This window comes from Lissotriton helveticus, chromosome 10 (genome assembly GCF_964261635.1).
Source record: "Lissotriton helveticus chromosome 10, aLisHel1.1, whole genome shotgun sequence".
Lineage (NCBI taxonomy): Eukaryota > Metazoa > Chordata > Amphibia > Caudata > Salamandridae > Lissotriton > Lissotriton helveticus.
In genome coordinates, this window is record NC_136071.1 from 766,051,235 (window position 1) to 766,076,890 (window position 25,656).

A 25,656-nucleotide genomic window follows, 5' to 3' on the forward strand; every position below is an offset into this window, starting at 1 on the left:
TGCATGTTTCACTATACTAATTCAACACTAATCCTCTATGGGTCCCGGAGTAGCGTGCTACTCGCCGAAAAATTGCTTCGACGCCTCGTCAGGGGTAGTAAGCGCTATATAAACGCAATTACAATACAATTACAATACAATACATTTAACTTTCTACACAGCCTGAGGAGTCGCGGAAAAACTTTTCCATGTGCAACAAAACACGTGTCGGCTGGCTTGCTTAAGAAATTAAAAGAGACTAAACCTTCTTATACAACAAAGAAATGTTTGTGTATTTCTGACAGCTTTGCTTTGAGATTTATACGGGTCAACATTGACGTACAATTATTGTTTGTTGTGTGCATTGGGGATTTGTTTTGTTTCTACAGTACGGTGGTTTTTTCCATCACACACTCGGGGGGTTATAGGGCTTATCCGCTCACTCAATAGCACCACACCCTAACCTTTCTTTGATCTACATCATTTGCGCTCACAGTTAGCAGAGCGCCTAGCAAATTTCCCCTAACAGAAAAACCCTTACGTAGCACATTCCTTTTTGGCGGTAGTAACTTTATTAGTGTAGTATGTGAATAGCAATGGGCTTACTCTTTTCTAGGTGGTTGACTGTCCCTCCATAAACCCCTCTTTAGTAATCCCTAATCCCCTCCTTACTCCTTTCCAAAACACTTCCATTTTGTAGTAAGTATGCCTCTTTTTCCGGCCTCTTCCCATTGATCCCTTCTACATTTACCGATAAGTAGTAAATTTGCATGTGTGATGCTCTCTCCATGGAAAAGATAGGAGAGGCGGAAGTGGAGAGTCACATTTGTTAGTTTGTGAACTGCATTTTGTAGTAAGTAGTACTACTACTTTACGTACTAAAAATTGAGCTCTATGAATCAGGCCCAAAAAGTGTACGTCTCTGCATACAGAGTATTTTCACAAAACATTTAAATGTGAAAAACAACCCTGTGAAATGCATGCCAAATATGTGTTTCAAAACTTTATTTTTTAGGTTTAATAGCTTGGAACTCAAGGGGCATCCGAGAACAAAAATAAACATGTTGAAAGTTAGGCAATCTTTTTTTATCTCCACGTTAATACTGTCATCTGGTTTGTTTACATTCTATTGGCTGACTATGATATCAAATATGGAGACTGCAGTGTGGCAACAGCATTCTAAGCCTACAACACTTCTCTTGGTGGAATGTAGATAGGCGCATGCTGTGTAAATACTTTTCAACAGTTTAAAATAACTGCTGGCGACCTTTTATTTTAACATGTTTTTGCACAATATTTTTTTTAAATAACCAACCTACAATGCCTTCTGCTGACGTCTAAACTAAAACGTAATAATTGTAATTTCTTTACCTTACTTTTCACAAATCTATGTTATCAAACGTGACAAATACACCAGAAACGCCTCCAAGTAATACAATACAACCTCTACATTGTGGAAAAAACAATTACATAGTTACATCAAGTGTCTCAAGGTGTGCTCAAAGGCTCTCAAAAATGTCACCATATTTATAAAATTGTATTATAGCAGCTGACATGAAAAGTTATATTATAGATGCATTCGAATCAACAACCCACACATCTCAAGGATACAAGATAAACAACTGAGACAAGCTGCCTCGAATTCATCATATTCCCATAAAGTCTGCTATTTTCTATAAACCCAAGAAGTTTCTTGCATCTGGAATGGTAGCCCATGGGGTCGTCTACTTCCGAGAATGTATTAAGTCTGAAATTAAGAAAATGCCCACAAAATTAAGGGCAAAAGCGCTTGCACAATTTTAACTATGGTACCTGGTCAAGGGGCTCTAATGAATTAAGACTACCAAGTATGTTTTTCCCAACAAAAAACCTCTCTTGTTTCAATATAGTATTGCTTAACTCTGTTCTTTATCAAACTTTTGAAATCAGATTTCAACTGTCATTGAGTCATCATAATAATGTGGACCCTCTTATGAGTCCAACCATTATCTATATAAGTAGCACAAATACTGCCCCTCCTGTAATTTTTGTTCAGAATGAAACAACCTGTTCAGCACCCAAAGAAGAAAGTTAACTGGGAACCTAGGTCAAACTGCATTAGGTACCTTGTATAGTCTGGACTGCTAGCACATCACAAGACATCAGTCGAATGTCTCGACTTATCATCTCACTACTTGATACCTACTTCTGCAACTTCAAAACAAACCTTTTTCCAGAGCCAATTATAAACCCTAAAAACTACACCTGGACTGCAAGAACCATGTTATGGTCCAGTATGCCGAAGCAGAGGCAAGTTTCTCCTTGAAAGGTACACGGTACTGTGGGCTCTCGTGATTCATAATAACATTCCTTAGCAAGCAGCTTATGCTCTTTCCACATTACTTCGTTGTCAATAATCAAACGCCCATGTACCCAAGTTTGAAACATTTCCAGGACAATCAATCCACAATCTCCACCTGAATTATGTAGGAATCTTCCCACAACTGTGTAGAAATCTTTCCCAAAGATCATAATTTGTGATCTTCTGGGGTTAATATGGATGGGATTCACCCTAGTCAAAGTAAGGCTATTTATTGTTCCACTCATTACATCAGCCAGGGTCTGCAACTACAATGCTAACCTACGCCGTCTGAGTTTAAGAACACTGTAAAGTCAAGAAGTGTAAATTAAAATGAACAGGCAAGCACACACACTTGCTTAACTCTGCAGTGAATAAGTCTCCGTTTAACCCACTGCTGCATGCACACAATCTGTCTGCGCTGACATTCCATTAAGAAGCAGAAAAGACCCAGAGAACCACCTCCCTCCACACAAATACCTTACTCCACAATAAACAGCTGCATAACGGAAGTGTATTTGGCCACGGGCTGTGTTCAAACATGGCTCCCTTGATGCCTTAGTACGAAAACAGTGCTAAGAGGAGTGTTGCGTGGTGACGAAACTTCGGCAAAACTACATGTCTGATGCAGTCACCAACAGAGCTCGCACTAGAAGAACATGGATTTAAACTATACGTAAGAAACAATTAGGCAAGCAGATATGAACGCACAACATATGCTGTGCAGTCGTGTTTTTCTTTCATTTCGCAAGGTTACAATTAATTGATAGAATCCCACACAATAAAAAATAACAGAATGCGCGATCAAGCCTAGTTAACAAGCAAAGGCGGGTGTTTCTAGATTGCATCACGTCTGAGAAACCAGGCACACCAGGAGAACTTTGACCTTCCAAAACAAAATGTTATGAATTTAGGTAATCATTCGCCTTCGTGATTAGCATATACACGGTACAGTGCCAGAGAGTTAACAAAACGCTGGGTAAAAAAGCTTCAAGATGCACACATCCGTCCAACATCTTAAAAGGTAAAAGTTCATCATTTAAAGCAGAACGCAGCGAATAAAATAACATTTCAACAACTAACATGCAGTTCTAGGCACCTGTCAGAGCACTGCCCAATGTACTTAACTGCTTTCCACGGGAACCACTAAGATCTCTCTGCTCAAACTCACCCCACATGTTATCGCACCAGCAGAAATCTCTGGCAAGCCACAAACCAATGTATTCTCAGCAGCAGCTCTTCAGTTAGAAGCATACAATAGCACTATATTTCTAACATCTCAACAACAGTCTAAAACCTTATTTAAAAAGTAAAAATATACGTTACAGCCAAGGGTGTATGCTCGCGGAGACGGGCTGCGAGCGAGCTGGCACTCCCCACTGTCAGCGGTACGTGGTGAATCAGAAAGGAACTGACTCAAGCACAGCACGAAGCTGCGCTGACGTCAATGTGCAGCTTGTTTGGAGTTTAACATTTCCATTTGCCTGCTGTAACATGATTCCAGGAAATCCAGTGACGTCAGCATTTTCAACACAATTAGCTTGGAATAAACCATTTTTACGGGGAGGCGACAGCGAGCAGGCTTTCGACAATTCTACCACAAGGCACTGCTTACCGTTAAGGTTGCGATACATTATTACGATGTTACTTTAAAATCTCAAAATTCATTGCGGAACTCGCTCTGGAAACCGAGCAGCTCTGTAGTTTGCAACAGCAACAGGCTCTGATTGCACAAAGTAAAGTTCATTGAAGCAATGTGTGCTCCATTCACAGAGTATTATTGGCGTTGCATAGTATGCTGCGCAAACAACATTACCACCAGAGTTAGGCAATCCAAGCAAAGAAAGGACACCAGATAATAAATACATCATTATACAGCAATGTTTTATATACTGGACGCTGCTTGAAAAAGCAGAAAAAACATAACTAAACATTATTATAAAATATCTCAGCGAAGACAGACGTAAATGGCGTCCTGCCTTCTTCGTTCACTTTTACAGCTGCATTCGCCATAATAACAAACCCTTAACTCTCCCAGTCCCCAGTTTCACACAAACGGCTCCAAACCAGTCATCATCTAAAGGGTTAGTTTTAATGCTGACCTCATAGTGACATCACTGCTCGTGCTGCTAATGTGAGCTATGACTGGGGCAGTTGCTGGCAGACAACTGATAATTACTGTGTGCAAATCACAAAGCACGTTTGCGATGACTAATATAATTTACTGAGGGCGTGTTTTACAAAAACGTTTTCAGTGATGAAACTGCATTGAAACAAGCATTGGCAAGGACAAATAGTTTGGCACTGACTGCAGGCGCAGTGGTTATTTTATTATTGTTGATTGCAAGGAAATGCCACGAAATTAAAAGAAGAAAATATGCTGCCACCTAAACGTGGCCGCTACATGTCACCACATAACCAGGCTCTGAGATCATAGGAGGCTAAAAAGTGACTTAAACACTTTGTACCAGCAACGTGATTAATAGGATCTGGGAAGTGCAGGCAAAATAAACTAAACAGCTGTTATTTAAATTTGAACCTGCTTTGTCACTGAAGAAAAATAGATTATTTTAACTACCTCATGGAGTATTCTGATGTGGAAGCAAGCACGATGAAGTAATTTTTACCTATGTATACGTATGAATGTTTTTGAAAAATAGTAGAGTGGTGAAACAGCCAAGTCTAAAATGATATTCAAAAAGAGAATTATCGTGCTTTTAAGAGATTCTGCACATACACAGTACTATGTGCAGGAAAACAGGACCTCAGTGTATAGTGGTTGTACCTTCCTACCCAATTTGTGCCCAAATCCCAAAACCGACTAGCTATAGGGTCTTATTCGTTCTCCTACATAATCACAAAGCTACAAATGATAAGACAACCCAGAACACAGCACTCCCGACTCTCTCATGAATCGTGATAGCGAGACATACCCTTTCGCTCGCTCACTCGTACTTGTCCACAATAATAATTGTCAGAGTCACTGTAAAGTTCAAAATGTTTATTTTAACTATCATGCTCTAAATGCAGTATACGAGTCACTACCAGCAGCAAAATGCATAAACCTAGAACAGTTAGCATTGTTACAATACCATAGAATATGAAGAGGGATGTCATTATATACAGACAGTGCAAAAAGGACTATAAGGTCTAAGCACCCTCCCCTTGGTAAGTTAAGGTTTATTATAGAAAGAAAGATCTCTGGGCTTTGTCAGCAGACCCCATACCTTAAGGCCTAGATGCTAGCTTTACATCATAGGAACAGCATAGCTCTTCTCCAAGAAGAGGTTTCACTCCAAGTGTGTGTGAACAACATGCATTCCCATATCAAAGCACGAGCTCCCCAGCAGTGCAGCTGTGTGCCGCATGTTTTGTCTAGGTAATAGGGACTGACCAGAACAGAATAACAAGGGGCATGTTTATCAACCTTGCACATTGTGTTCAGACAAAACTCCGGGAACAGCAGAGAACACAGAAAGCAGACCGTTCTCATGTGAGAGACACAAACAGAGTCTTGCAAAATAAAGTCATGTAGTAACGTGCGCAAAAGCAGCATCATGGCAGGAGAGCGCATGCTAACTTAGCAATGTTGAGAACGACCCTAACGACATATAACACATGGAGTATGATGATGTGGACGCAAGCAGAATGAAGTCATTTTACCTATGTATATATATGAATGTTTTTGAAAAATAGTAGTGTGGTGAAAAAGCCAAATCTAAAACAATACTCAAAAAAAGAATTATCGTGCTTTTAAGAGATGGATTCTGCAACTTTACAGAACAGTGCATACTTGGCAACCTTTTTGATTTAGCCTAGTGTTCTCCAAAGTCGGTCCTGGAGAGCCGGATCCATGCCAGAGTTTACCGATGCCCTCTTGGTCCCCAAACAACCAGCTAGCTTGGCCACAATCCTACAATATTCTGATGGTCCCTTCTGTGTCAGCTATCCCTGGAAGCAGCGACCAATACTCACACTATTAGTCTGGCTCCTCGCCCATTTCCTCCTCTCAGATGAATGTGTAATTTTTTTTGTTTACCAGCTTTCTGCCCCTTGATATATCCATCGCAGACTCTCAGCTATAGGTAAGTCCTCCCTCGTACAGTCACTCACTTTTGTTTTCCATTCTCTGTTATATTTAGACCAGTTTTCCACCCATTTCTGAAGTCATTTAGCGTGTGCAGCTTGTTGTTTTGACCCTTCTATGACTCTTACATTGCAGGCGTTACTAGACTCAATTCCGTTTCTGTCTTGGTTTTCAGGGAATCCTGGGGACTAGTTAAAACTACTCCATCCAGGAGCTCGTAATCTGCTGTTGGGACTCAAAAAACCTCAGCATGGTTATGGATGTGTACCCCTACCTGAGTGCCTAATTGTACTGTTGCCTGAATCGCTAATGCTGATTTTATTGTTGTAGCCAAACACGGATCATGTGTGTGCGCCTAGTTCTAAGCTTGACTCACGCATTGCGGACTCCAAGGCCTGAGAGGGATGCCCATGCGTTAGCCACATAGTGGTAGAAGGTTACTGCTTTTATCAGGAGTTATAAATTACACAAAAAAGTTATGGAATTACTCGGGGGTCCTGTGCATACTGTGTCACTGGAACCAAGCTGTACCTGGCTGATGAGCCCATAACTAGGGTGAAACCAGTCCTGGGTTGCTTGTGTTCTGGTCTAGGGAAGACCTTGCTTGGCAGTTCGCGCTGGACTATTCGTATTGGAGCAGGGTCAAGACAGATTTGGAAACAGCTGGGTCCAAACTGAGGTGGCATTGTGGGTCCAAATTGAGGTGGCATAGTGTGCAAAATTACAATGGATTGGGATGTGGCCTCAAGTGATTACCAGAGGCTGAGATTAATTTAAGCATTCCACCCATCGCACAAGTTACTACTTGTGTAACGATATATCTGTAAGAGACATTAGTTAGTGATAGATTCCTTACCTTAGAATATCCCCAGGCGTCAGACTGGATCCGGAATTTTTTTGCGTAGCAATACCTCTGCGCGTCGGTAGGCGTCGTCTGTGGCTCCGCGTCCGTTGTCGGCGTCGTTAGCGCCGGAATGACGTCGTCGGAGTACTTAGACGCCGCCCATGCGCGCTGACGTCAGTTCTGATACACAGCTTTTCCGCGCCAGATACGCAGAGCCATAATAGAACCAACACTGGTGCCAAGAAAATAGGGCCCTGAAAGGGGATGACCTTAACCCTAGATATCGGTTCGCAGAACGGGGAGGATGGGTGGGTCGGTAAGGAATCTATCACTAACTAATGTCTCTTACAGATATATCGTTACACAAGTAGTAACTTGTGCATCTGAAAGAGACACGTTAGTGATAGATTCCTTTTCTTAAATAGATACCCCAGTAATACCAACCCCGGTGGTGGGTCTGCGAACCAATAATCACACCAGAAAGTCCTGGAGGACGGAACGGCCAAAGAAGCCATCCCTCCGGACTTGGCTGTCCAGGCAGTAGTGTTGTGCGAACGTGTGCAGCGAGGCCCACGTAGCTGCCTGGCAAATGTCCTGTAAGGGCACTCCCCGGCCCAGGGCAGTTGTAGTTGCCGTGGCCCGAGTTGAATGAGCCCTCAATCCAACAGGGGGCTCCTTCTTAGCCATGGAGTAACATGCCTGGATACACAAGATGATCCACCGGGAGATGGTCCGCTTGTGTACCGCCTTCCCCTTCTTAGCACCCACGTAGCCAACAAAGAGTTGGTCATCCACCCGGAACTGGCGTGTGCGATCCAAATAGAATGAGAGTGCACGTTTTGGGTCCAGACGGTGGAGCCGCTCTTCCTCTTTAGAGGGATGCGGAGGCGGAAAGAAGGTTGGCAAGGTGATGGACTGCCCGATGTGAAAGGCTAAGACAACCTTGGGCAGGAAAGATGGCTTAGTACGCAACACAACCTTGTCCGGATGGACAGAAAGGAAAGGTGGAGTACAAGAAAGGGCCTGGAGCTCACTCACTCTCCTGGCAGAGGTGATGGCAACCAGGAAAGCAGTCTTTAGAGTCAGAAGACGAAGAGGACAGTTGTGAAGTGGCTCAAAGGGAGCGCACATCAGGAAAGTAAGAACAAGGTTCAAGCCCCACTGGGGCATCACGAAGGGAACATGTGCGTGATGCCCTTAAGAAATCGATTTACAATAGGGGACTTGAACAAAGAAGGCTGATCAGGTAGCCGTAAGAAGGCAGAAAGGGCAGAAAGGTAGCCCTTGACGGTGCCCAGAGCAGAACCCTGCTGGGCAAGAGAAAGAAGGAAGAGGAGAACCTCAGAAAGGGGGGCAGAGAGTGGATCCACAGCCTTTGCTGTGCACCATGCCACAAATCTGTTCCACCTGCAGGCGTATACCGACTTCGTGGAGGGACGCCTGGCTGCCAGAATGACATTACAGACTTCGGGAGGCAAGTCAAATGGCCTCAACTGTCGCCGCTCAATCTCCAAGCTTGTAGGTGGAGACTGGACAGGTTCGGGTGGAGGACCGTCCCCTGCTGCTGCGACAGAAGGTCCTCCCGAAGGGGCAGACGAATCGGGGGATCTACTGACATGCTGAGTAGCTCGGGATACCAGTATCTTCGTGCCCAGTCCGGAGCCACAAGGATAACCTGGGCCCGGTCGCGCCTGATCTTCTTCAGCACTCTGGGCAGAAGTGGTATAGGAGGAAAGGCGTACAACAGACCGCAACTCCACTCGCGACGAAAAGCGTCTCCGAGCGAGTGCCGCCTTTGAAATTCCAACGCGCAGAACCGATGACATTGCGCGTTCTCTTCGGTGGCGAATAGATCTAACCAAGGCTCTCCCCATTGCTGAAAGAGGCCTTGCCCCACGTCCGAGTTCAGACCCCATTCGTGATCCATCATGCACCGACGGCTGAGTTCGTCCGCCCTGGCATTCAGAGAACCTGCCAGGTGTTGAACTACCAGGGTCACACCCTGACTTTCCAGCCACTGCCAGAGGCGCAGAGCCTCCTGGCATAGGGTCCACGACCCCACTCCGCCCTGTTTGTTGCAGTACCACATGGCGGTGGTGTTGTCCGTGAACACCTGCACTACACTCCCCCGGACAGAGGGGAGGAATGCCTTCAGCGCTAGACGAATCGCCCGTAACTCCAACAGGTTGATGTGGAGACGGGCCTCCGCCGGAGACCAGAGTCCCCTGATCTCCGCCTCTCCCATGTGGCCACCCCAGCCCTGGAGGGACGCGTCCGTCACAACCACGTGCTCCGGGTAGGGTAGGGAGAGGGACTTGCTACTGACCCAATCTCGGTCCGTGAGCCACCACTGCAACTGTCTTGCAGTGCCCTCCGAGATCAAAATGTGATCGGACAAGTTGTCCTGATGCTGGGCCCACTGAAACTTCAGGTCCCACTGCAGAGCCCGCATCCGCCACCGGGCGTGACGCACCAGTAGGATGCAGGAGGCCATCAGCCCCAGAAGCCGCAGCGGCAACCTGACCGAGATTCGGGATAACGGCTGAAAGACGGGAATCAGAGCCTGAATATCCTGGACCCGCTGTTCGGGCGGATAAACCCGAAACTGCGCCGAGTCTAGAACCGCTCCAATGAAGAGGAGCTTCTGAGATGGACACAGGTGCGACTTCGGCACATTGATGGAGAACCCCAGCAAATGCAGGAGGTCGGCCGTAGTCTGGAGGTGGCTGACGACTGTTTGGGGCGAGCCCGCCTTCAACAATCAGTCGTCGAGGTAGGGGAAGACTGACACCCCTAACCTGCGCAGATGAGCTGCGACCACCGCCATCACCTTCGTGAACACCCGTGGGGCGCTTGTAAGGCCAAAGGGGAGCACGGTAAACTGAAAGTGCTCGTGGCCTACTGTGAACCGCAGGTAACGCCGGTGGGCCGGCAGGACGGGGATGTGAAAGTAAGCGTCCTGCAAGTCCAACGCTACCATCCAGTCTCCGGGGTCCAGGGCAGCTAAGACCTGAGCCAAAGTCAGCATCTTGAACTTCTCTTGACGGAGGAAGCCGTTGACGTTCCGTAGGTCCAAGATCGGTCGCAGGCCCCCCTTGCCCTTCTTGGGCACCAGAAAGTAGTGGGAGTAACATCCACACCCTACTTCTGGCCCAGGAACGCGCTTGATGGCCCCCTTGGCCAAGAGGGCCGTGACTTCCTCTTGCAGAAGTTGCAAGTGATCCCCCGGCACGCGGTGGAATTGCGGTGGCATGGCTGGAGGGGTCGCCTCGAAGGGGAGGGAGTAGCCCCTTCGGACGATCTGCAGCACCCACTTGTCCGATGTGACAGTGCGCCAGTTGAAGTGGTGATGGCGAACCCTGCCTCCCACAGGCGTCACATGGTCCCGAAAGCTCGGACTAGGAAGGTTTGGAGGCAGGTGCTGCGGAGGGAGGTGTGGACTGGCCTCGCCGCTGACCCCGACCGCCGCCGCCAGGGCGGTTTCCACGGCCGCCACCGCGCTGCTGGGTATTCTGCGGTGCGTGGCTGGCAGCACATGTGGGGACGCCCCTTCCGTGGCCACGAAAGGAGCGAATGGCACCCGATTGCTGGCGCGTGGCCGAGAGGCCTAAGGACTTGGCCGTAGCCCTGGAGTCCTTAAAACGCTCCAGCGTATGGTCTGCCTTGTCGCCAAAAAGGCGACGGCCATCGAACGGCATATCCAGGAGGGTGGCCTGGACATCGGCCGAGAAATTGGCGGACCTCAACCAGGCGTGGCGTCGAACCGCCACCGTCGTTGCCATCGCCCTGCCCAGTGTGTCCGTGGTATCCAGTCCACACCGGATAGAGTATCGTGCCGCATCTCGACCCTCCACAAGGGCTTGGGCGAGTTTAGCCCGGACCTCCTCCGGGCATTGTGGCAGCACGTCCGCGACCGTGTCCCACAGGGTGTGGGTGTAGCGGCCCAAGAGACACGCGGTGTTTGCAGACCGCAGTCCCAAACTCAGGGACGAGAACACTTTCTTTCCGAACTGTTCGTATCTCTTGGATTCCCGATCGGGCGGGGCCGTCGGGAATGCGGTCTGGGAAGTGGAGGCCTGGATAACCAGGCTCTCGGGGGTGGGGTGGGTGGACAAAAAGCAAGGGTCGCCCGGGGCAGGGCGGTAGCGTCTGGCCACGTTCCTATCCACAGGCGGACCTGTGGCGGGCTTGGACCAAGTGCCCACAAGAACGTCACATAGGGCTTCATTAAACGGCAGCAGAGGCTCACTGGAGCTTGCCTGCGGTTTAAGAACCTCAGTGAGGAGGTTAGTCCTCACGGCCGCCACGGGGAGCTCCAGGCCCAAGGCTTTGGCTGCCCTCATCAACACTACGCTGTAAGCAGCCCCCTCCTCCGTAGCCACGGTGGGAGGGGAGACAAATCCAGTGTCTGGCGAGGTGTCAACACCACTGGCCTCCCCAAGCTCATATGTCCAGTCCTCCTGTGACTGGCAATCCTGTGCTAGAGGGTCCTCAGACCCCTCCCAATCACCTCCGTCATCAGTCTCCTGTAATCCAGGGTCAACAGACTGGGCCTCCTCATGGAAATAGAAATCTCCAAAGGCCGTCGGAAGCGGCGCCCAACGGCGCCGTTCCGGCGCCAGAGTCGGACCGAAGGGAAGACTGGGGACGGCGTCCACAATGGGCGCCGGGGGCGACACCCTCAGGGCCGGCGCCGGTGAGGTCGTGAGGTCGACCGGCGACGACCCGGATCCGGAAGCGGATCCTGTGAGGTCCTGCGGCGCCGGGACCGAAGTCGCCGGCGGCGCCCGGGCCGAAGCACCCGGCGGCGTCGGGGCCGAAGCGCTCGACCCGCTAGGGCCTCCAGCCGGGACCGCTGGGCCCGGAGGCGCCGCGGGGCCCGGCCGAGGAAGGAAGGGACTTCATGGCCATGAGGTACCGCTCGACCTCCTCCGGCGTCGCGCCGTGCCCAGGGACCCGAAGGTGTGGGGCAGGCGGCGACGCTTGTGACTTCCGCAGAGCCGCGTGGGCGGTGTCGCCCGAACCCCCGGCCGCATCGTGCGAGCGTCGGGGTGGGTTGGAGGTGCGATGACGCCGCTCCGACCTCTCATGCCTCTTACCTGAGGACTTGGATCCCGACGACCGATGTCCACTCCCGGAGCTGCGGGGACTCCGACCCCGCGACCGGTCCCTCGACCTCCCGTGGGACCGGCACCTGGAATGGCGCGGGGCCGACTGCCGGAGCTCGAGCCGCTTGCGGGACCGCTCCCGCCTAGCCTTCGACGTCAGGGCCCGGCAGTCGGAGCAGGTGCGGTCGTCGTGGTCGAGGCCTAAGCACTTCAGGCACCGGCGATGGGGGTCCGTGACCGACATCAGTCGGTCGCACTTCGAACAGGGCTTGAACCCGGGCATCCCTACCGGCACCGATAGAGTCGAAGACTCAAGAAAGAAGTGATTGAAAAAGATCAAAAAATGTTGTCAAAAAATGACTAGGGGTAGAGCTTCTCCGGATCTGCGATAGCTGGCGCGGAAAAAAGAAGAACTGACGTCAGCGCGCATGGGCAGCGTCTAAGTACTCCGACGACGTCATTCCGGCGCTAACGACGCTGACGACGGACGCGGAGCCGCAGACGACGCCTACCGACGCGCAGGGGTATTGCTACGCAAACAAATTCCGGATCCAGTCTGACGCCTGGGGATATTCTAAGGTAAGGAATCTATCACTAACGTGTCTCTTTCAGATACTGTTTTGTTTATTCACCAGGAGCTCAGCAGAACAAGTGTGGTGGTGGTAGCATACCATCTACTGATCAGTACAAGTGACCAGGCCCTTCTTAACCTGTGTCACTGGAGTGAGGCCTACTGCTCACTCAACCTTTTTAAAGTTCTGCTGCTGTGTGCTTAACTCACCTTTAGCCTACATCAGTGCTGGGCAGCACAGGAGCAGTTACTGCACTGAATATATGTGTGCCTGGGAACAATACAGTACAGGGATAGAGCAGAGCACTTCCTGATTTATTGAATCTTTCACTCCTTAAGTGCAAGGGGGAGAAGTGGTGCTGACGAGAAGAGGAGCAGCACAGAGCTTGGAATCACTCTAGCCATTCTAGCCATGGGGCAGCTGAGCTGACGAGTCACCAAGTCGCTAGCCTTCAACGCCAAATCCCTGAAGCCACTAGCCTGAGCCAAGAGCCCCAAATCAAGAACAGTGCGTGGGCCTCCTCCCCAAGTAGCCACCTGCGGTTCCCATTGTCAAATAGATATGCTTTGCCTTCACACTGTGTTAAGTTAGCATGAGCTTATTAGGAGTTTAAACGCCATTTTACCTTTCTGCTGCTTCTGCACACGGCTCATATTGTTATTAGAGCTTTGAGCCTAGTAGAATATTTTGCTTCACACGAGAATAATATGTTTTGCTATTGTATCAGCTTTGCTTGGTAAGCTATGTCTGCACAGTGAGTGCCGAGGCCTTCAAGGTTATTTCAACACAGTGGTTGTTGTGAGGTTTGATCTTCGCACGTCCTAGACATAACATATATGCAGCTGGGGCCAACTCTGGCTTTAGGCGCGATTAATATTGCACTGCGCAGAGCATGCAAACACACTTGATGTATCTTCGCATGCAGAGAGCTGGTGGAAGATGATGTGATCCCCTTCCACTAAGATCAGAGGTATGGGGCCGCCCTTCTAAAACCCAAAGAGACCTTCTTTAGATATAATATAATATACTAGCAAGGGAGGGTAAGACTTAGGTGCCATTTAGCCTTCTTCCCTTTAGCATTTTAACATGCTTTATCCCTTTGTATTTTATGGACTAGTAACTATGCTGATTACTTTGTTTCTTATAATATGTTTGCTTGTATTAGCTAAGATACTGCGTTTGAGAACACTGCATTAGAAATAAACATTTCAAACTTGCACGTGTCTTCATTTACTCCTTGTTCTGGATTGATATGTTGGTATAATGAAAGAGTGTTTATGTGTTCCACGTTACCTGAGGTGTTCTAAGTCCATGTTCTGGGTTGTCTAAACATTGGGAGTTTGTAAGAACCAATGAGACACTGATTGCTAGTCTGGTAGGGGATTTTGGGTACTAAGGTGAGTTTTGGCACACCCTAATTCACTGAGGTTCCAAGTCTCTATGCACAGTTCTGTGTGAGAGCAGGATCCCTGCGACATGGCGCCCAACGTTTGGTGGTCTTATTACATGACACTTGAGTAGTGCTTCTGTCAGTCCTTAACCCCCTTCGCTATTGTTTCCGGAAGACAGTGGTATCGGACAAACCTACCTATAGTTACATAGGTCTTTTCAAGCTTGAATCTTTTTGAACAGTTTCTTTTTGAATTACTACCCAGTTGTGCTACGTAGTTTTTATTGTACCTCTTTCTTACGGTGTCCCTATGGCTAATGCCATTGATATTTCGCAGCATAGTCGAATTGCCGTTCGCAATCATTTGCAGACTTATGATGTCCCCGTGGACGGCATGGCTGTGATCATGGTGGTGAGTGCAGAAGTGGCTTACCCATACGAAATTTTTTACTCGTGGGTGACCTTCCCGGCTGTGAATGCAAATACTAATGTGTTCGACACGTACACTCCGACTGCCATGCCACAGGAATATGTTCCCTATAGGACACAGGAAGTTCCTATTAATGCCTGGCAGCACCGAGTTTGGTTTAATGGCGCCCTACCTCACTCTTTGTTAACTCCGAGGTTAGGTCCTTTGTCCATTCCAGGCGCAACTTGGCCTGTTTTGGCAAGATTTACACCACATCCTCAACAAGGGGCGTCTCCCCTTGCAGATTTAGGACGACTACATGTAGTCGCAATTAGCGTGATTAGGTCGTTAGTGCAGTACATTACCCGCAATCTCCCGGGCGGGGCCCCAGGTGTTGCGGCGCTTCCAGCCGGACAGGGCGGAATGAAGCTCAGTCCTGTGATGGTGAACGCAGTAATGGGCAAGCAACCCTAGAATAAGGATGATTTACCTTTCTGGCTTGCCGAGAAGTTTGACCAGCTGGAAGCAGTATTTCCTAACACGACTCCTGGTGAAAAACACAGGATTCTGAAGTAGGAGAGTAGGGTCTGCTTCCTATGGTCACCCCCACTTTTTGCTTTTGCTTTACTGGTTTTCGACTTAGATGTGAATGTGGGCCTGCTAATCAGACCCACAGCCCGGATGCACTCTCTCTAAATTCACACCCTGTACTCTAGGTACATCCAATTGGGAATTGGTTCACCTTGTCAGCCCCTGTAGAAGTGTACCCTAGGTACTCAGGGCATAGGTGTAACCAAGGCCTACCAAGGGCTGCAGCATGTATTATGCCACCCCTGGCTGGCCACTCAAACTGACACAACTGGCTGATCACTCAGCTGGGGCAAGGTCGTGTAATCACCCCTTGCTTAGGTATAGTATTCCTATATCTACCCTTATATATAGACACACAGTAACCTATAAGTCACTCCTATGGCAGGCCTTAACAATCCTGGAGGCAGAGTGCTTGGTTATGAGTGAGATGGTGCTCTAGCATGAGCTGAGCCTGTCTGCAGCTTTCGGAACCATGTCCTTATAGCTGTTCTATGATATTGCCATACCATATACTCTTAAGTGCATTATAAACCTCGCGGTTAAATGCTAACTTTGGTTTGGCTTTATCTAAACATGTTGTGTAAGGTGTCATATGCTTTGGAATACTACCCCCTCGCCAATTCTGGCGACGGGGGTAGCATTCCACCCTTCTAGAGGGAGAAGACATGTTGCTGCTGACTATCCCGGTTAAAGTTAACCAGAGCCCCAGCGTCACAAAATGGATGCTGCTGCCACAGACACAAGTCTGACCTCCTGCTGCTGGGAGTCCTTCCAGCGAGGGAGGCCTGGACAATAGGTTTCCTGCCTGGAGAGGAGCGAGCACCACCCCAGACAGGATTTCGTGTATTGAGACAGGGAGGGCTGAATAGAATGAGACACGCCTGAGGCACACTAGGTGCTCCATGCCTACCCCAGTTCAAACCGGCTGCTGGGGAACTCCAGCCTCAGCTCTGGCGCGAAACTGCACAAAGGAAAGGGGGTGTAACCACCCCCCTTCCTGGTCCCACCCATAGGAGGGACCTAGTGAGTAAACCAGCCCCCTTTAGTTGTATAAAGATAGGAGCTGACCCAGGAGATTTTAGATTTGATCCTGAACTGAAACTTGAAACGAAACTCTGGACCCTTCCACATTCAACCGACTTGAAGACTGAAGAATCTCCCTTGTGCTCAAGGAGTGACCACCCAGGGAAACCAGGCACCATCCAGCAACTCGACGGCTTGCTTTGTCCCTGTTCCCGCCGGAACTCGAGCGCAGAGCCTGACAAGACCTCGACTCCAGGACTCCTCTGACCCCACTGCACGACTCCAGCACAGCTGAGCTCCGTGAAAGGCGTCGGAATCCGTGGAACCTGGCAACTTGGAAAGTCTTCAACTTGCTAACAGCGCAGCTCCTGAGGCATCCTCGAAGCTGTGCACTGGGGACTGAGACACCCCAACACCGAGCTCCACCTGCACCGAAGACCAGCCCTCCACACTCTATGAGATCTGCGTGGGGCCCTTCTGCTTGTGTTCTGCTCGACACGTTGTCCAGTTGCTGGTCCGTTGGCTAGTAGCCCTCTGACGACGATCCTTGTGAAAACCCATTGCTGGTCTGGTTGCTCCAGACTGGCCCTTGCTTCCCTGAAAAGGTGAAGTACCTCAGACCCTCCTGGTCTGCACCAGAAGCCTTTTGTGTATCCTGCGTGGGTTGCCTTTGCTTAGGCTTGTTGGCTCCAATCCTGAAGTCGACTCCTCCATCTGTGAGAACCTTTGTGGGACATCTCCTCTCTAGCACCTGGTCGTCCTCGACGTCTCCTTGTCCGCGTGGCTGCAACGACAAGCTTCACATCCCCACCTGATTGCTCCTCGACGACGTCTGGTTCCTCCCTGGTTCCACCCGGTCACTGGCTAGTGACCCAGACTCTGTCCCCTCTGCTTTCAGGTCCTCTTCATCCTAGATCCACCCTTGGATCCACCCGGACATCTTCCTCCTGGTCGCCTGCAGCATCTTTCTTCAAGGCTCCATTGAGAACAACGACGAAACCCGACACACTTTGACACCTATGCACCCGCAGCCCGTGGGTGAGGTAACGCGAGTACTTCGGTGCTCCAGTAGGGATTGACTATCCTACTGTCCAGATTTACTAGTTGTTTCCTCCTAGCTAGACCGGAAGTGTCTTAAATCTTCATTTACTTACCTTCTAAGTTACCATCGACTTAACATTGACTCCCGCGTGTGTGTAAAGACACTGCACGCGCCGCCTGTGGGCCTCCTACTCCTAACCTAAGGGTCAGATAGTGTAGCCCCAGCGATTCTCTAGGCCCTAGGCCTTCTCCTTTCCCAAGTCGTGGTCCTTATACCACTTACTTAGTATATGGTTTTACGCGCCCCTAGGGCCTAACTGTAAATTGTGCTATTTAAAGTATTTCTAAGTGTAACTTGTTATGTGCTTTTGCCTCTGACCTCATAAAGAGTTCAGAGGAGTGTGTTAGTTAATAAATACATATATATTTTATATCTTTGTACTAGCTTGAAGTGACATTGGTGTACTACAGAGCTTGTGTGTTTTACCCTGCGCTCCGTGAACAAAACGGATCGTTTTAGGAAAATTTTAGCGAATTTTTAAAATGGTATATTTCCATTCTGTAATGCACTCAGCATACTTATAATTTACTTGCACGCATTTTCGCTCATTTTTCTCGGCGTTTGCTGCCGTTAGAGCTTCAAACCGGGGTCAGGCTTTTCTGTACTCGGCGGCCATCTTGAGTGGGGGCTAGAGTGGTGGGAGCGCTCTAGTGGACCAGATATAAGGAGCCCTGAAGCAGCGCTCGCGAGATCCATTCTTTGTACTAGCTTGAAGTGACATTGGTGTACTACAGAGCTTGTGTGTTTTACCCTGCGCTCCGTGAACAAAACGGATCGTTTTAGGAAAATTTTAGCGAATTTTTAAAATTGTATATTTCCATTCTGTAATGCACTCAGCATACTTATAATTTACTTGCACGCATTTTCGCTCATTTTTCACGGCGTTTGCTGCCGTTAGAGCTTCAAACCGGGGTCAGGCTTTTCTGTACTCGGCGGCCATCTTGAGTGGGGGCTAGAGTGGTGGGAGCGCTCTAGTGGACCAGATATAAGGAGCCCTGAAGCAGCGCTCGCGAGATCCATTCTTTGTACTAGCTTGAAGTGACATTGGTGTACTACAGAGCTTGTGTGTTTTACCCTGCGCTCCGTGAACAAAACGGATCGTTTTAGGAAAATTTTAGCGAATTTTTAAAATGGTATATTTCCATTCTGTAATGCACTCAGCATACTTATAATTTACTTGCACGCATTTTCGCTCATTTTTCACGGCGTTTGCTGCCGTTAGAGCTTCAAACCGGGGTCAGGCTTTTCTGTACTCGGCGGCCATCTTGAGTGGGGGCTAGAGTGGTGGGAGCGCTCCAGTGGACCAGATATAAGGAGCCCTGAAGCAGCGCTCGCGAGATCCATTCTTTGTACTAGCTTGAAGTGACATTGGTGTACTACAGAGCTTGTGTGTTTTACCCTGCGCTCCGTGAACAAAACGGATCGTTTTAGGAAAATTTTTGCGAATTTTTAAAATTGTATATTTCCATTCTGTAATGCACTCAGCATACTTATAATTTACTTGCACGCATTTTCGCTCATTTTTCACGGCGTTTGCTGCCGTTAGAGCTTCAAACCGGGGTCAGGCTTTTCTGTACTCGGCGGCCATCTTGAGTGGGGGCTAGAGTGGTGGGAGCGCTCTAGTGGACCAGATATAAGGAAACAGTGGTGTACCGCGCTAGCGGTCGCGTTTGCGGGGGCGCCGTCCCTGCGCCGGAGTCACGCCAGAGTCAGCCCGTCTGCACCCGTCCGCGCCGCGGACGTGCACCGGGCGTGTCGTGAGATATGACGACATCTCCATCAGGTACCAAGGAACACTTAGAATGTCCTTCTATAATCAATGCATTAACAGACACAACTGGCTCTTCACGCTTAAAATATGCAACTGATTTTCTATTATCCCTACGACCCGCAAGTCATCCTTTATGCAGGACAATAGAGCCGGATCTAGAGAAAGCTATATGCCAATGTTGCCAATTCTCCACTGACCATGCAGTAATTAAAGCTTTGCAGGTCAAAAAACCTACAAATAATGCAGAAACGAGCTCAAAATCGTTTTTATTCTTCAGTATTAACTGCCGTTCAGTACCTAAGAATAAAACGGAAATTTTTAACTTGCTCTTGGATGAGGCTCCCGATGCTGTGTTTTTAACGGAAACGTGGCTTCAAGACAGCTCTGGCCCTGACTTAGCTATGGCACTCCCTGAAACATATGCTATTGTCAGACTAGATCGTGAAAAGCAATCAGGAGGAGGAATAGCAATTATCTTCAGAAATTGTTATAACTGTGAATTTAACAAACTCCCATGTGAGGGTTGCAAAGGCGTAATTTTTAAACTCTCACTTACACCTAATTTTACCTTTTCTGGAGCACTTATTTATAGGCCGCCAGGAGCCGCCTCTAAATGGCTACCTAACCTTATTGAACTCATTGGACCTCTAGTTATGAAAATGGCTAGCTTTACCATTCTAGGGGATACGAATTTACATTTGGAGAAAGAAGATTGCTCAATAGCCAATGATTTTAAAACGGACTTAGCATCACTTAATTTGACCTTAAAGAATTCCGGCCCCACACATAGAGCCGGTCATTTGTTGGATCCCATCTTTTCCAACTTAAATGACATGTTCACACACACTGCCCTTCCAGTGCCCTGGTCAGACCATTTTCTGATCAAATTTTCCCTTCTTGTAAAAATTTCTAACAAGGATAAAATATCAGTACCCACGCAACTAGTCAGGAAATGGAAAAAGCTTGACATAGAAAACCTCAATTCCTTTCTCGAAGGCCATCTTCCCTGCACAAAATCAACAGTACAAGAGTTTTCAACATCGGTCCAAACTTGGCTGATAAAAGCTATTGATTCCGTTCTGCCTAAAACTAAATTAAAACAAAATTCCCACCGCCCCCCTGCCCCTTGGTTCACTGAGACCTTGAAACACGAAAAAAGCACCTGCAAAACTGCATAACGGCAATGGAGGAAAACCTACTGTCCAGATGCCAAACTAGCCTACAAAAATAAACTTTTAAATTACCAGAGGCTATGTGGTAAAGCCAAAGCTGAACATGCCTGCACAAAAATTACTGAAGCCCTATGCCAGTCCAAAACACTTTTTAAAACTGTGAGAGAACTAGCTGGTTCCCTCACCTTACAATCTCCCCCAGACCTTAATAAATCACAATGCGACTCCCTTGCAGCCTTCTTTGTAGAAAAAGTGGATAAGATATATCAGGGTATAGAACAAACCACAATTGACATGGCCAAGACTCATGTGATTTTGCCTTCCACTGATACCAATTTTGAAACAAATACTTCAGCCTCCATCATCCCTGGTGAAACAGCTCCGTCCTCCTGCACACCCCCATATGACGTAACACCTCCAGCTATTCTAAACAACTGGCCGAAGCTTGACCTAGACCTGGTTCGCAAACTATTAAATTCTATCAAATCAGGCTCACCTAATGATCCTTTACCATGTTCAGTCCTGAAAAAATTCAATAACGAGGCCCTGGAAATAATCACTAATCTTCTTAATAAATCCTTACAGGAAGAAACCGTACCGAAGGAGTGGAAACATGCGATGATTCATCCATTGCTGAAAAAAGCAGGAGCAGATCCCAATTTGCCATCCAACTTTAGACCTATTTCCCTGTTACCAACCTTTGCGAAAATACTAGAAAAACATGTTCATAGGGTCCTTACTGATTTTATTACTATTCATGATTTATTACCCCTTCACCGATCAGGATTCCGCACAGGCTTCTCCACAGAGACGACCTTGTTAGGCGTCACCGAGAACATCCGTCTAATGCTGGACCGTGGAGAAACGGTAGCCTTGCTGTTACTCGACCTCAGTGCAGCATTTGATACTGTGTCACATGCTGTACTTGAACAAACACTCCATTCCATTGGTATCAGGGGCGCAGCTTGTAATTGGATTAAATCCTTACTGGAACAGCGCACTTTTCAAGTTTTCTCCAAATCCGCCTGCTCAGACATTATGACCCTTAAACATGGAGTACCTCAGGGCTCCATACTGAGCCCATTGCTTTTTAATATTTACATGAGCCCGCTGGCCAAAATGATAGAAGAGACTGGATTACTTATGTTCTCCTATGCTGACGATTCTCAGCTTATCTTCTCTCTATCATCCACTGAATCTAATAACATCTCGCCATTAAAACTCGGTCTAACCAATATCGCGGAGTGGATGAGAAAAATTTTTCTCAAACTCAATGGCGAAAAGACCGAGCTACTTGTTCTGGGTAAGAACAAAGAGCTCTGGGGACCCCAACACTGGCCAGATGTGATGGGTACCCCCCCGATCCCAGTCAAATCAGCCCGCAACCTCGGGGTCATCATGGATGAATCGCTTAATCTCAATCAACAAGCTGCGAAGACGTCAGCTACATGCTTTGCGATTTTAAAGTGGTTGAAAAAAATCTGTTGGATGCTGCCCAAAAATACCCAGAAAACTGTCATCAACGCTCTTATAACCTCCAGACTTGATTATGCCAACGTGCTATACTTGGGGGCCAATAAGGCCACTACCCGACGATTACAGACAGTGCAAAATGCCGCCGCGAGATTACTGTGGAAAATTCCCATCTCCACACCTACCACCAAGTACATCCGCGAATTGCACTGGCTGAAAATCGAAAATCGGGTGAAATTTAAATCTTTATGCTTTATGCATAGGATCTCAACCAACAATGCACCCAAGTACCTACAAAATCTAATACATCCCTACCGCCCATCTCGAACCCTTCGTTCAGCCACAGCCAACCACTTTGTGATTCCTAAAATCAGGCTGGCGCGAATGGGTGGAAAATCCTTCTCATATCTCGGACCCTCACTCTGGAACACTCTTCCGGTGACACTTAGGCAGGAAACCAACTATATGAAATTCAGGAAGGCCTTAAAAACCTGGTTGTTTAACATCTAGAATCTGAACCTATCAAAGCACTGGATCACTAGCGCGGGGAAACCCTTTGTTGGGTAGCTGTCTGCGCTATATAAATGAAATAAATAAAAATAAATAAATATATCTTGTGTGGTGTCCTTTCATTTGATATTCAAGGGGTTACATATGGTAAAACAGCTGGCTTTACACGCCCTCAAGAGTCTTTTAGCCTAAGACTGTTCTGTCCACGCTACCACTAGGATAGCTGGTCTATAAGATTGACTTACAACCATCACCATAAGGGTTGTTTGGACTGGTGCAAGGTGCTCACTAGAATAGTGAACATCATATACCAGGCCAACTTCTCACATCTGACAATTAGCATGCCAAAAGACTTGCAGCCAGATTCATGAAGCCCAAAACGGCTCGCAAAGGGCCAGATTCTGAGAATCTGGCCCTTTGCGAGCGCTATTTTTGCATTTGGGATTCATCATCCCAAATGCAAAAATCGCAGTTTTAGAAATCGCTAAATTGCGAATAATTGCATTTAAGTCATCTCAATTTGAGATTCCTTAAATGCAATTCATGAACCATTTTAAATTTGCGAAATCGCAATCTGGGGCCGCTATTTACCGCGAAGTCTGACTACGAGGTATATAGCGAAAACTTAGAAAAATGCACTTTAGTGGATTTTTCTAAGTTGTATGTTACACACACACACATGTCCTTTGGACATGTGTGTGCGCGACACCAGTGTACATTACAATTTCAGGGGTGCTACAGGGTGTCCTTTGGACACCCTGGCACCCTTGAAATCGCTTCCTTATTTGCGATTCGCTAATTGCTTATCGCAAATAAGGAATGACTCCCCATTCATTCCTATGGGCCCTTAGGCCCATAGGAATGAATGGGAAAGCCATTCCCTATTTGCGATTAGCAATTAGCGAATCTCAAATAAGGAAGCAGTAGAAATCGCAATAAATATTGCGATTTCTACATGCATCCCGTTTTGCGAGTCTTTAATAGCGATTCCTTAAAAATCGCTATTAAGGACTCGCAAAACAGGACTTTGATGAATCTGGGGGTTGGTCCCGGAAGCTGGTGACTGTGAAACTTGGGGTAAGATCTTTGCGGCAGTGTATACGAGGTGCTTCGGCACACCGTCAATGACTGTCCTTCCAATGGTCCTTAAGCGTGTTCAAGATGAGCACGGACCCGAAGCAGCGGTTGAATTGGGTATGCGCCTATGCGGCACTTTTGACGTAGTTTACGATCTCGTACTTGCGAATGTCAAGGCAGATGCAGTGAACTTTCAGGTGTCTAATGCTTTGCAGGCTGTACCCGATGTCGACAAACCCCGACAGCTACCAAGATTTATTGTGGCGGCTTATAAGACCGTAGGCCGTAATAGTTTGGGACTCAAGCCTTTCTCGACAAAAGAGAAAAAACAAACCCAAGGGCAGAAGTCTGAAACTGACGAACAGCCCAAGGCTAAGAAGCAAAAGTGGCCGAAAAAACAACAAAAACAGGGTAAACAACAACCGCAGAAACAGGAGTCTCGTCCTGCGTCTCCAGTGCCTGCACCTACAGAACGTATTTATGACTTGCGCGATCGCGCAACGATAAAATCACCTGATCGTTTTCAGGTTTCTGAACAACGCTCTCCTCGTTCTTTTCAGGAATCATCAGCCTCATCGACCGGTGGTGGAGGAGGTGGCAGAGGTCGGGGTGGCCAGCAGGGATGCGACCAGCCCCGCCCGAAAGACGGTAAAGGCAAGCAGGACGATTCAACACCGAAAAGTCCCCAGTTTCAGAAAAAGAAAGTTGCCGCTTTAACAGGGAGATATGCCACAGATAGTGAGAACGCAGCTTCGGAGTCGGACATGGGCTCTGAGCTTGCTGGACAGCGCGGCGGAGATTACCATAGTGCGAGAGGCCCTGCGTCCGCTACTGAAGGTGACAGCGACTGACCGATATGTTGTTGTGGAGACAGCTGACACTAGAGTAGCTCCCCCTGATAGACTTTATGAAATAGTCCTTTTAGTTGAAGGTGACATACAACGTACCATAAAAGGGGTATTTTGGGAAAATCTTACGACTACATATGACATTTTGTTAGCGGAGGCTGACTGGCCCCCACCTTTTGTGCTCGCAGCTCCGAGAGGGGAGGAGGTGATCCCTAGTTTCGCGCACACTGTCTCGAAAGAGCATGCGCTGAATTTTGCATAAGAGTGGGCTAAAGCCCTTGCGCCGGCTCTGTACCGTACACACTGTGGTTGGGATACATTTTCCCCACACCACGAGATTCCCTTACGGTCTATGCCACAGCCTCAACCTCAATATCCCATCAGACGCGAAGCTAAGGCTTCCGTTGCGGAAATCCTTGATCAATTGGAATATCAAGGTGTATTTGAAACTTGTGTGTCACCGATGAATAACCCTCTTTTTACTGTGACCAAGCAAGACGGCTCGTACCATTAGTATTGGATTATCGGCATCTTAACTCGCATTGTCGTACCTGTGCAGTACAGAATACCCACGGCTCTGCTTTAGTGGATGGTCTTGTGCGTAAACAGTTTAAAACCACATTTGACATTTCCAATGTTTTTTTTGCCCACAACTCAGATGGTCTAAGTTCCCAATAGACCAGTTTTACAAGTGGCGGCAAACAGCGCCAATACAAACGTTTGCCGATGGGCTATAAGAACAGTCCAGGAGTGTATGCTGCCCGCATAGTCTCTCTCTTAGAGAGGGTGGACACGGATGCGTGTTCGTATGTGGATGACATCTTTCTCACAGACGACGAGCTTTGGGCGCATCTGTGTCGCGTTGATCGCATAATTTGTAACTTTGCGGACTTTGGTTAAAAATTTAACTTTGCAAAGTCTCACATTGCAGAGTACACAGTGTTGTTCCTTAGCTATGAGCTCAATAATGAAGGTCGAGGATTGGCTCCTCACTTCTTGGAGAAATGCGCACAACTGCACGCTCCTACAACTCCCTAGTTTCGCGCACACTGTCTCGAAGGAGCATGCGCTGAATTTTGCAGAAGAGTAGGCTAAAGCCCTTGCGCCGGCTCTGTACCGTACACACTGTGGTTGGGATAAATGTTCCCCACACCACGAGATTCCCTTATGGTCTATGCCACAGCCTCAACCTCAATATCCCATCAGACTCGAAGCTAAGGCTTCCGTTGCGGAAATCCTTGATCAATTGGAATATCAAGGTGTAATTGTAACTTGTGTGTCACCGATGAATAACCCTCTTTTTACTGTGACAAAACCAGACGGCTCGTACCGTTTAGTATTGGATTATCGGCATCTTAACTC

The 25,656-nt window shown here is 47.9% G+C and overlaps 1 protein-coding gene across 6 annotated transcripts in view; it reads right to left on the reverse strand.

The window, feature by feature from the left end:
* CREM (cAMP responsive element modulator) overlaps positions 1-25,656 on the reverse strand; it is an 837,541-nt gene that overhangs the window by 38,515 nt on the left and 773,370 nt on the right. Inside the window, exon 1 of one of the 6 annotated variants that reach the window (XM_078663319.1) lies at positions 3,644-3,788. The exons of 4 other annotated variants lie outside the window; for them this stretch is intronic. Coding sequence is in view for 1 of the 2 variants with exons in the window: in XM_078663318.1 (XP_078519444.1) it covers positions 3,489-3,495 (7 nt within the window). In the remaining variant the exon portion in view is untranslated. Of the gene's footprint in view, positions 1-3,488; positions 3,599-3,643; positions 3,789-25,656 lie in introns of those variants that run through there. One more of the 6 variants, XM_078663318.1, reaches the window with a different exon arrangement.